Source organism: Anopheles bellator, chromosome 1 (assembly GCF_943735745.2).
Source record: "Anopheles bellator chromosome 1, idAnoBellAS_SP24_06.2, whole genome shotgun sequence".
Lineage (NCBI taxonomy): Eukaryota > Metazoa > Arthropoda > Insecta > Diptera > Culicidae > Anopheles > Anopheles bellator.
Window position 1 is genome coordinate 58,939,812 of NC_071285.1, and position 12,573 is coordinate 58,952,384.

The 12,573-nt window shown below is 52.0% G+C and overlaps 2 protein-coding genes across 2 annotated transcripts; one reads left to right on the plus strand and one right to left on the minus strand.

Annotated features, from left to right (window-relative positions):
• Nucleotides 1-8,190: 8,190 nt before the first annotated feature.
• Nucleotides 8,191-8,973, plus strand: LOC131205829 (uncharacterized). Its single transcript, XM_058198091.1, has 3 exons — nucleotides 8,191-8,408; nucleotides 8,476-8,681; nucleotides 8,754-8,973. The coding sequence occupies exons 1-3, from the start codon at nucleotides 8,224-8,226 to the stop codon at nucleotides 8,960-8,962; spliced, it is 600 nt and encodes a 199-aa protein (XP_058054074.1). The 5' UTR covers nucleotides 8,191-8,223; the 3' UTR covers nucleotides 8,963-8,973.
• Nucleotides 8,974-9,163: 190 nt separating this feature from the next.
• LOC131205826 (uncharacterized) lies at nucleotides 9,164-11,959 on the minus strand. The gene is made up of 2 exons (XM_058198089.1): nucleotides 11,253-11,959; nucleotides 9,164-11,174 (listed from the first exon to the last, which is right to left on the minus strand). The coding sequence occupies exons 1-2, from the start codon at nucleotides 11,409-11,411 to the stop codon at nucleotides 9,195-9,197; spliced, it is 2,139 nt and encodes a 712-aa protein (XP_058054072.1). The 5' UTR covers nucleotides 11,412-11,959; the 3' UTR covers nucleotides 9,164-9,194.
• Nucleotides 11,960-12,573: the final 614 nt, after the last annotated feature.

Genomic DNA, 12,573 nt, shown 5'->3' on the forward strand with positions numbered 1-12,573 from the left:
CTTTTGGCCCTCCTTGTGCCATTTTATTCGGCGCTTCACGGTGTACTGTATGTAAATCATTAACATAACCTTCACGTGTGGTCATATTTCACGCGCCACGGCGGGCTACCCACCGGTGGCCATTGATTGGCTTCTCACGGGCCGTGGGCCGTGCCGGGAAAATCCCATTAATACCGTCAACCGACGAGGCAAAGCCCTTGTTATTACGCTGATTACTCCGTGGCGCAGGATGGCCGGTTTCGGAAACTTTATAGATCTAGGAAGCCCTTTCATGAACCGCTTTGAACGCGCAAATCGGCTGCATTTGCGTTGCAACATATTTTATGCAGCTCGAATGGCACCGCGCCACAAGACCACTAATCACAAATCAGCCACCATAAGTGTGACCACCTTTTCGGACGAGCGATAAATTGAAAGCCCAGCCCCAGCGTGGAACTTGCTTGCTGCCACCGAGCGGACATGAATTATGGATCCAGCTTTCAAATCCACACTTAATTATGGAGCGTGCCCGGCGCATGAAGTGGGTCCCTGGGATTTTTTCGGATGCAAAAAACCCACCACGAAATAACAACACCACCCCCGCGGCGGGGCCAACCCACACACGGACCCACGGATTTGAAAAGTTTAATTTAATTTCAAAGTACCATTTTCGAGTCGCCGTGGGTTAGGCTCCCGGTGAATGGAAAGCGTTAAATACTTGCCACCGAATGTGTCCGACGTTTTAAACTTGGCCACGGGGCACTCGGATGTTGCCATATCGGCTCTAATGCATCATTAGACCCGGCGCCATTGGGACAGGACCGCAGCCGAGAGCTTGATCGGGATGACGAACCTCACGTACGCCCCGCCGACGAGTGCGGATTCGCAAATCCCGGTTCATTTGAGTTCCCGGAGCCCGTAGTGTGCCGCTTCCGGTCAGCATAAATGCACACCGCCGCTCCCCATCCGGTGCATTCAATGCGAAGCTTAATTGAAATACGCTTTTAGAATTGTTTAACATCATCACCTTCGGGTGAGTGCGGCCATCCTAGGGTCACCATCGGAAGCACCCGGAGTGTGTTGGGGAACACAACATGTTGGTTGGTGGGAAACATTTGCATAACCCCCCCTTACAATCCTTCCGGTGGCGGGCCACTTTTTTCACTCGGTCCGCATTCGGACGCCACCCGATGGAACAATACCGCTAATGGATGTAAAATTGAAATTTAAGTTCACCTTTCGCAGCGGCCACCTGGCCAGCTGGCTCTCTACAACTAATTAAAAGTAAAATGTGGCCAGCGAGTGGGGCGCTGGAAACCGCCGACCACGGAACGTGTTGCCGTCAGCCGTGTTGTGTCAATGCTTTTTAAATGGCGCGCCAACGGCATCACCCTTAAAAGTTCGTACCGAAAAGTTCATTACAGTTGTCGACGAGGAAGAAAAAAATTATTTAAATTAAATGGAAAGTAAATTTGGCAGCTCCCAAATCCGCTGTCACGTCACGCTATCCCGACTCGCTGTCCCGAGCCATCGACTTAAGCCATCGAGAAATCCTAGGGCTGCACCCGGTGGAGCCCCATTAATTGCTCTCCACGCAAGGCGAGTGGCGGTTGAAAAATTGGGCCGTCATGCCCTAATCCTGTCTGCAGACAATGACGAGGACCACGACGACGACGACGACGCACAGCGCCAACAATCGAGTGTGAAAATGCAGTCATGCAAGATGATTGCGCCTTAGGCAAGATAAAGTGCCGTTCCGGCGCCGGTGCAGAGCATCCCGTAAGACACCGCAGACCCCGGGGCTCCGGTCTGGTTTGATGTTTCGTGCCGTGCCGTGCCGTCGAGATCGCCTCACAGGGCGATCCATTCGATACACACCGGGCGCCGGGTTTCTAATCCAGGACGATCCAGCAGCCTGGCGGAAGCGTTCAAGCGTCTTCAGAGGCCCGTACCTAATGCGCTTATCGATTGCCCGGAACCACTCGAAAACTTCCGACGCTTTCGCGCCCGAATCCGTCGCAACTCACCGCAGCAACGTCAGCGGTGACGGTAAAGCCATATTTACGAGCGGTTCCAAGGTGAGACCCCCGGGAAGGGGTTGCCCTCAAACAATTGGTTGCCAAACTCCGTAACTCGACTCGCAATCGGTATGAGCCGAGGCATTTGCCGTGGGCGCTTTGACTTTCCACGGAAAGAAACGAATCGAATGGAGAAAACACACGGCAGCGTCCGGAGCACCCGGGGCGCCTGGAGACGCTGATGCCGTTTGATAACATTCAGCTTAAGGGATTAAGAAAACAAGGATTATGCAAATTTGATACGGTGACGATTCGGGGGCCACACGTGAACCTCTGCCACGGACGCTCGTGTGTGCGCACGGCACGGTAAAGTTTGTCTCGGGTGTGCGGTCCAATCCAACGGGGGCGGAACCCAGCCAGCCTTCCCAGGTGTGCCAGCGTTCCAAGGAAAAGTTTCTCTTCCGGTTTGAAGTTTGCTTTTTTCCTACGGCGCCCGAATGCGTCACCGGTGAGACCAATGGCTGTGACAGAGAGGAGTTTCTCCGGCTCCGGTTTTTTGCGGCACCTTTCACCTTTTCCATCGTCGGGCGGCAGACAGCACGACAGCAGGACCCGGGCGCCGCAACAATGTGCCCAAGCTCGAGTGGCGACTGCATGACACCTCTCCGTTCGCTTCTTTCCCGTATTAAACATGTGCCGCTTCCGGGGCTTCCGACTTCCACCGTTCCGCTGCTTGAAGTTTTGAGCAAACGATTTTCTAAAACACCCACCACACACGAGGGATGCAGTTTTTATGTCCGCACAAATAACAATGGGGTACAATGGGGCGGCCAAAACATGGAAAACTTTGTCTCGGAAAACGAAGCTCTTTTATTGCAGTGCGCAGTTTGCATAAAGGGACGATTAAAATCAAACCGTGCGCTACAGCGAGCGAAGGACGTTTCTGGTTCCCGGTGGCCCATTATGAGGGAGTGCCAAGTGGCAGTTAAAGTACGGCCGTTGCCAACGGGCGCGGACTGTAAGAAACTCGATTGAGACAGAGCACACTGGATTAGGACGGCACTCGCTAAACAGACAGCTCTCTTTTTGTGGCATTGCATGACGCACCAAGTGTCAGGTCCGGAGATCTAGTGACCTCCGACCGGGATCCCAGTTAACCCCCTTGGCCCGACGGGCGAGGACGACAAAACAGATGAACGGGTTTTAATAAAAGTAAATGAAATCCATCCTGGCGTTGGGTTCTTAAATTTAATGCCCCGTCCGTGGCCCGGTCCCCGGGCACCAAAACAACCACCGACGCGCAGCACCCCATAATGAAGCCGCTGGCATGCCGTGCACATACAGCACACATACCATCAAATCGAATGACACTACCCCGAGGAGGAGGCTACACCGTGCAGGGATAATCGAGCTCGTTGCGATGCTGCAGTCACGCTGGCCGCGTGGGGCGCTGCTCCCGATGCGGCTGCAAAAGTGCAAAGACGCCAACCGAAACAAACACATCTCCCCCCGCGGGGAGGGGCGAAGGGGCGCCAACAAAAAAAGGCTGCATAAATAATTGCAAAAGTTGAACGTGTCATTTCCGGCGTCACGTGCCGCCGCCATCTTGATGTCGGTTTGAAGCTGATACGCGTGTGTCCAGCCGGGCCACCGTAGCCGGAACATTCCTGGAACGCTTGTGCCAACTTTGCACCGACCGAGAAGCGTTGCCATATTAACGCATTATTTGCCGGCGCAAAAGTGTGCTGCACGCCGGAAGTCACGCGTAACTTTGCACGTGCGTTCATCGCACGTCCCGTGCGGTGGAAGATATTAACCCAACCCTGCCCGCCCGGTGGTGGGGAAAGGAAGCCCCCGGCAGCCAGGCTAGGGCCAGAGCAGGCAAGAAAACTAGAACAGAGCCATAATCAACGAGTTCGTGTTGATCCGTAGCAGCAGGACCTGACGTGTAGAGCTCCCCATCCCCATGGTAACCGGGGAAACCGCAATCCTGTGAGCAGAGAGCAAACTGTCATGGCAACCGATGAAGTAGCGCGGAGGGCGAGCGTGGCACAACAACCCGGAACCCCCTGCCAGAGATGACGGCTACGGTACCTAGAAAAAAACAATTAAATTTTAATTTAATTTTTCATTTTCATTGCAGCACAAATAGTCGGAAATTAATTACTGCCGAAGAGGAACCGAAAAAAGCTCCAACTTCTTTGCTGGCACTGGCCAGAGTATGCGAAGGACGCGTTGTCAAGGATACCATTACTGGCCCGTTGTGCACCGAACGCGAATGGCGACTATGATTGCTGTGCCACGCATGAGGAAGGTAGGTTAGCCGGTAAGTGAGGCCAGCTAAGCGAACAACAACAACGGAAAATGGCGTTCGTCTCGAATGCACGGTGCTGCTCCAAGAGCGCTACCAAAAGGTTTGAAGCGCAACAATTGTTGTGCAAGTTTTTCACTCCGACGAAAAATTCCTACGCTACGCAGGAAATTAATTAACAATGCAAGTCGAGCGCCACCGACCAATGATTGGAAAACTTTACCCCACCGAACCGTTTGATGAAGAGAAATAACTTTAACCCCGAGCCGGACTCGAATCCGGACTAGGGATTCGTGGCAACAAATGAAGCGTTTTAAACTGACTTTGTTCGACTGTGGAATCCTTGCTTCGCATCCTTGCTGCTCCTGCGCCCCGGGTACGTGTCACGGGTAATAGATCCAGAAACGGGTCACAATGGGGTGCTTATGTAAGCAAAGATACAGCAATATTAACTACCTGGCCCCAACCTACAACTGCCGAAGCGAATTAGCAACCGACCGTGTCTGTGTGTTGGGTGGCTTTTTGTGGAACTGTCAAATTGACGACAAAACGGAACGAGTCTCTGTTATGCCCTTTCATGCCAGAACCAAACCCACCTGTGACGACAATTGCACCACAATTCTCCGTGAAATTCCATCCGAACCCAGCACAGCTCTTCCGGAGGCGCCACTTCCGGCCTCCGTATGTCAGTGAGCCGCGTCAATTTACTTCTCCAGTCTCCCGATTGCGCTTCAATTAATCTCGCTCCCAATTTGCCGTCTGTCGCCGGTTGTCAGCGGGTGCGCCGCGAATCGGTCGTGCAAGTGGCCTCGCAGCTTAATTTCATATTCCAGCGCCCCAACATATTTTTCGAACCGAGCGCCGACCGGAAGGCCGGAAGTAAATCCCTCGACTCAAGTAAACAATAGGAAGTCTCCCGGGCAGCTGACCGGACCGGTGGAAAAATTGTTGGCAAAAACGATAAATTAAAATCAACAAATCGAACGGCCCGCGGCCATCGGGACCATAAAGAAAAGAGAGAACACCGATGGAGGGACCAAAAGTGGCACACAGCTTACAGTCGTACGGTCAGCATTTTTGTTTTCACGATCGATCGGCGATTTCCTCGTGAAAAAGATCCTTTCCGAACGCTGTTACGTCCGCCGTTCGCCTACATAACAATGCACAATAAGTAAATTTACGAGCAAAACTATATTCATCATTTTCATCCTATTCCACAGGACCACGGACAACGTCACAACGGCGGGCCGGGTCCTCGCTGGCAACTCCAACTTATGCACCGCGCCGCGAGAAAGCCAAACAGCACGTGCTTGACGTGAGCAATCAAAATTGCAAACTTCATTACCAACGCGCACAACACCGGGACGGGCTCCGAGAACTGGGCCACAACCATCATTTGCCACTATGTCGCAGTCTCCGACACCGGCGCGGGAGCGAGCGGAACAACGTGACAAGGCGCGTCGCAGGACGCGCATGGGCGCGTCGGACGTTGCAAAACATTGCAAAAATAGCGGCGGCCTAATGCCATCGATAAACATTTTAAAATTTCTGTTTGCTCCGTTACGGTCGCGGTCCGCCCGGTTCCGAGAGTGATCTGTGCGGCGGCACTGCTACGGTTCTAGCGGGCTCAGGGACGGGCCTTTTTTTACGATGGGCCGCAGTACTCTAAATACAAACCGCACCCACCCCCAGGGCACATACACGGACACGCCATTGTACCGTGGTTCTCGTTTCCGGCAGTAAAACGCTCGTACTCGGCCCGGCCGGCGAATCCGCCGCGCTCCGGAAGCGTTGTTGATTTAGGAAGTAAACAACGCTAAACAGTAAAACAACATTGGAATTGAGTCCTGGACTGGATTGGCGTGTTTTCCGCAGAAAAACGGTGCCACCTCCCGAGAGCCGTTTGTGTACGGCACTGGCGTTGATATAATGTATCGGAAGGCACTTAAGACTGACGTCCGAGAGGGGATCCTTCTTGAGGGTAGCGCCAACGAATGGACATTAAACTAGCGCTAACTCCGACGAAAACGCCACGAAACTGTGAAGGGCAAAGGAAATGTAATTTTAAAATAAAATTCTCTCCCACGCGAGCCATTTGTTTCGCTGGCGCCGGGGAGTAATTAAAAACTCTGGCGTCCGACACCAGAAGACGAAGCGACTCCCGTTGAGGCAAGCTTAGTGTTTCAGCCGGCCAGCCGGTCGCGATCCCGTCCACAAACTTCTCGGTTCCGGTTACAATTAATGTTGAATTAATTGTTGGCCGTTGAAGAAAGTGTTAAATTTTAAATTATTCCGTAGATTACTGTCCCCGTTAGGCAAGATCAAAGGCAAGGCAATAGTTTAGTGCTCCGTTCATCATCTCGCCCACCCCCCCACCAGGAATAGAATGGCCACCCCATCGGGTGGTTGTGGGAGCACCAAACTTTCTCAATTCACGTTCTTAAGCGTTGTGCCGGTCTTGCGGTCCGGGAGGCGGCCCGGAAGGAAGCAAAAGTTTCTCAACAATGAAAAAGCAATCAAACCCAGCTTAGATAACCACACACATACACATCCAGACGGCACCCCATCCGGAGTCCTTTTACTGTCTGTCCGGTCCACGGTGGAGGGAAGGATTGTTCGTGCGACAGTCCCTGGGTCGCGTCGCGTTCATTGTTTTCTTATTCTAGATTTCCACCGGTCCACGTTAAGTCGTTCAACAGCGGCCAGGTACTGCGCCCCGGAAGGGTCAACCGAACCCACGCTTTCCGAGAGAGGGATTATCGGTTATTGCTGTGGAAACCCCTTTCTATCCACCGCCGCACGACACCGGCCACGGACGGCACCGAACGGCTTCAACCTCCAGGGCTCCACCTGAGGCCGTTTTCATTTTTTCGGGGCAAGATTGTAATGGGTCACAACAACCGAATCCGGCCACTTTGTACACACAGCGTTCTCTTTTCGTCTATTTTCAGACCATTGCGCGGACCGTACACGACGACGGCCAGGGGCCTTCTGATCGCGCTCGAGTGGTTTTGATTGTGCCGTTGGGATGCCATTTTAGAAGGATTTTCATTTCATCGGTCCCGCCGGTCCATTCCACGGCGCACGTGAAGTGACAATGAGAATGGGCCAAGTAAAACGAGCGAATAGTGAAGCGCCCACCACCACCACCACCACCACGTGCCATAAAACGGTGGCCACAAGAAGAAGCTGCCGCCGCAAGAAACACAGAGCCTTCTCGGGGCAGGGCGCGCAAAAAATCGCGTACCCCAAACGACCGGAAGCCTAACGATAATGGCCGACGCTGATCTCCGGCTCCGGCGCTGGCTTTACGACCCGTTGGATTTTCAGCTGATTTCGAGTGTTTTCTCGGTAAATTGGATTCAGTTTTACGACCACGTGGCACACATCGTGCGCGCGGATTTTGTGAGGAATTTTCTAGCTCTGATTGTCCAAACGCAATTCTTGTTGATACCGTTAGCTATTCAAGAGTTGTGACTGGACATCCGTGGCTCGAAAGCGGAAACCATCGGTCCAAGTGTGCGATTTTCAGATGTGCGAATGAAGGGGCCAGAAAAACGGGCCAACCATCGTCCGGTTCGGTGAATTCTCTTTCAGAACTCTATTTTTAGCTCCGTTACTCCACTCCGATGAACCCGGTCACGAATGAATCCTTCCGTCGGTCGGAACTGGTTCTCCGGTCACGGCATTTGTTTATCTTCTGTCTATGGTCGCGGGAGAAGAGAGCGGCCGCTAAAGCAGCGACGAAAAGATGATAAAGAAACATACGAGAGCATATGTGCACCAAACGCGACCCTTTTTCTGCTGTCTGGGCACATTTCTCCGGTTGTCCGTGCGCCCCGGGAACACTGCCGGAAACGTCAGTCTTAGCTAAGCGGCGATTAGGTGAAGGTCTGTGTTCTCGGTTCCGTGATCATGGCTATACGCTGGGCTAGACGCCGCCTTCTGATCGGCACCGTGATAGCGATCGCGCTCTACTACATGCTGTCCTCGTCCTACCGCACACACGAAGTGAGTTCGATCCTAGCGCACACCAAACCGGAAGATGTGTGGGAGTATTTGGCCGATTTCAGTCACATGAAGAAACTCAACCCAACCATGTAAGACGATCACGATCGCGATAGCTTTTCCCATGGTGAGATCACCCGTTTCCTGTTTCGTTTGCAGCCAAGGATTTCGAGTGCTCTCGGAGGAGGGCAACAAAAATCTGTGGAAGTACACGGTGGAGTACGACGAACGGTTATCGCACTGGCCGCACAGCTACAACACCGCCATCGGCCATTACACCGTCAGCAAGCTGTCCAGCGCCGACGGAGGCAAATATTCGGTGGCTTCCCAGCACAAAACGTGCTTCTTGCTGGGGCTGTTCTGTCGTAAGCATCGGTCGCCGATCGTTGTGCGGTGGCCAATTTGCAAGTACAATAGCGTTCCTTCCATCTCCGCAGTGCGCTCGCAGGGAGAGTTCACGATCTCGCTGGTCAACCTGTACGACACGCTGGTGACGGAATCGGTGCGCTTCCAGTGTCCGTTCTTTTTCGGATCGTTCTGTCAACGGGAGGTTGAGTATCAGCGGACGGAGATCGCGGGCAAGCTGGAGCAACACTTTCAATACCTACGCCAGCGTCGCGCGGACGCTCACGCTGGGACACGGTGAATGACGGAAAGGCGGATCGCGATGAATCCTGCATTGGTTGAGCAACAATAAAACGAAAGCTTCGCTCATTGAAAATCACTAACATTTGTTTTTATTATTAAATTCCTAGCAAATATTATGCTACTAAAATCCGTTTTGAAAGCTTCGTAATGGTAAATTCAGGATTAAAACATAATCCGTATGATCATAATCCGTATGCAGAAAAAACTAGATAAAATAGCAACCCATTGTGCTATCTCCCTTTGCGATCGGAACCGCGGGGACTTCTATGTTGCTCTGGACCGGTTCTCTCCGTTTCCATCACGCGCCGATGGTCCACAGTTTGAAACAGATCGTCAAGCTTACGGCGCCTTTTCGTCGGATCGCGTCCCATGCTAGCCGTCCGCCGGTTGCTCCCGCTTTGTCCGGCCTGTGGCGATTGCTTGCTACTCGTGGGCGTGGTACTGCCCGACGATTCGGACGATTTTCGGAGGTTCTTCCCTAGCCAACCACTGGACACCGGTGAACCACTTGCCCTCGGTCCAGTTTGCGGCGTTCGCAAAGCTTCCAGCTTGTTTCGCGATTTATTGAACGTTTTCGGCGTGCCCGGCGTTTCACTGTCCAAATCGATGAGCTGGTTGTGCGCGACGTCGATAAACTGCACCTCGTCGTCGGAGGTGTCACCTTCGAACCGAAGCGTCGGGATGCCGCCCCTCACCGCATCCTCGTGCACCACAAGGCGATTGGCAAAGGCATTATTTTTCGTAATCTCAAACACATTATCGGCGGCCCCCGTTGTGGAATCAGCGACCAACGAATCGGCAAACATGTCTGCCGAGGAGACGTTCTCCGGTGACACTGTTGTTCGGTGGTGCAGGGGACCACGGATCAATTTTTCGATCGGTGTGCTGCAGGACAGCTGGTGACGGAGTGCCAAAGAAGGCTTGGTGGTAGCTTTTTCACTCCTACCCGGAACAATGTTCCCCGGAGATTTGGCCAAAATGTCCGCAAGCGTAAGTTCGTCATCCGACGAATCTATTGAGGCGGTATCATTATCCGTGTCTCCGAAGAGTGACGGCGATTTCGGGTGCCTAACAGACTCTGCCGACGAGCTTACCACTATCACTTCCGTCGGTGCTTGTTGCTGCTGAGCATTCGGTAAACTTTCTACGCTCGGCGTAAAGGCGCATGATTTGGATGGTCGCTGGCTGCCGTTGAATTTTTCCATCGGAAAACGATAGCGATCGTCGGCCAACTCTACCGGCTGTGTCGAGGTGTTTGCGTCCAAAATATCCTGACCAAACGGGAGGTAGTCCTCCGAATCGGGAGCCGTTTCCGGTATCTCGCTCTCTCCGGGAGTGGAGCTGTGCTCGACCGGCGAATCCGATTCGACGCGTAACATCGGCATCTGCTCCGTGTCAGTTTCGAACGGCTCAAACAGTGGTTCGCTATCAGTTTGCTGCAACGGGGCCTCTGCCTCTGAATCCCCCAACTCGACAATATTTTGGTGTGTGCTGCTGAGTAACGCCGGGGTCATAGTTTTGTTGTCTTCCTTCAGCAAAGGTGTATCTGCCACGGTGTTCCCTTCGTCGTGTGCGGTACCCTCCTGATCCGTGTCCACCGGTAGAGTGTCGTCGACAGTCCGGGCTACAGTCCACGCGTGAAACCTTTTCTCAAATTCGGTCTTCTCAATCATCGGCAACACTTTTCGATAGCTCATTGCCTGTCTCCTTAAAAGAAACGACCTGGTCCAAAGGTAGATCTTAAACCGGTTCGCCTTTGTCTTCCGTTTCCGCTGTCGCTCTATGCAATCTCGCAGTGAGCTGGTGCTAGTTTCACAGCAAAACGGTAACCGATCGGATAGCACCATCAATTCGTCCAGTAAATCCACGGAACTTACGAAAATTAATTTCTCTGTCGTAAGCATCCGCAAGCTTTCTAGGTCCGCGGCCGTCATAAAACAATCCGTCTCATCCACAACCACATAGTCCCACGAACCGCTCCTCCATTCTTTGGTTAACAATTCTTGGCGAGTTCCGAGGAGCACTCGGGAACTAGCAAATGCTTCCGGAAGCGATAGGTTATCCAAGTGGTACGCCCAATGATCTATCCTTTTGCGACTCGAACACACCACTATTGAGCGTCCGCCGGAACGGGTGGTCGCCGAAAGAAACGCAAGCACCTGGTGACACTTTCCCAGGCCAGTTTCATCGTTCAGGAAAATTCCAGTATACTGTGGGGAGGATAGAAGAGAGGAAAGCGGGTCAGAAACCGTGAATCATAACAACGCCGACGCACGCAGTTCACTAACCTCACGCAGCTGATTGTACAGGAACCGAACGCCCTCGAGTTGATGGTCGGCCAATTGATTCACCAAATCTTGGTGTACATACACATCAAGGTCACGGTCCAGGTGCAAATGTTCCGTAACAATCGCACCGCTCTTTGGTAAACAACTATCCTTTGCCATACGATCACTGAACGATGTTCACTGCACTAGTGCCCGTCGGTGGGTTGTAAGTGGGATAATTTGCATCGAAACTGACTAGCACATTAAATAGGCAGGGTTCGCATATTTGAAGGCACGGCACAGTGGAACAGCTGTGTTTCCTTTCTTTTGATTCCTTTTAACATCAGACGGCGCGTATTTTAATTTGACAGTTCTGGGACTTAACGAGAAGGCTTACTTTGACTGAACGAAACCAATCCTTGATTTTGGCGGAAGTTCGCCAACGCGACGATTTACTTTCATGTTTGCTTATCAACCTACGTTGGGAAGCCTATAAATTATCAACCGACTGTTGGTAATCTTGGTATTAGTTGGTAATCAACTCTCGGCCACACGGAACCACTGAACAGTCTTCCCTTGGCCCTGTGCCCGCCCTTCGGAAACATGTATATACAAACTGAACTTGAACACTTGAACAACACTAAACAGTCATTTATCACCCTTTTCCGTGCTTTTGTTAATTACACTTTTCCACTTTACCGAGGACACTACGAAACACAGCTGTTCCTTTTCTGTGGTTCTTTTTCGACCATGTGCCGGCTTTGTTTTGACAGCTCAAAACAACGCAAAGCTCTGACTTATCGAAAAAGCTTACAGGTCGTGCTCGTTTTTAGCTACACTTGCCGAGTGTCACGAGTTTCTGTAATATTTGTTTATGAAACTGCCTTTGTTGGGATGCCTTTCAATTATTAATCCGGCATATATTATTTGTTCCAATATTCCCAAAATCGTCCTACTCCACAAAAATCGGATTACGATTCTGGAGCGCCCGTCCTGAACGTATAGATGACTTGAATGCCAGTTGATCGTTTGTTTTGTGTACAAGCGCGGCCGAGCATAACGGGGTCTTGCTTGGCAAGAACATTAATGTTTGCTGGTGGTAGTGTTGGTGGTTTCTGGAGCGAATTGTTCGTTCGATGGGGCGACGCATTGTGTGGCGGTTGCGGTGTTGCTATGTAACCGACTGTCAGCGCGCATAAACGACTACACCCCGTTAGTTTGTATGAGGATCGATCAGCGATCTCCAATTACCCGTCCATCGGAACATAAACAAAGGTTTCCCCACATTCCATTCGGGCCGCAGGTGAGATCATGCGGAGTGATTAACGCGACGAAAAGGAAA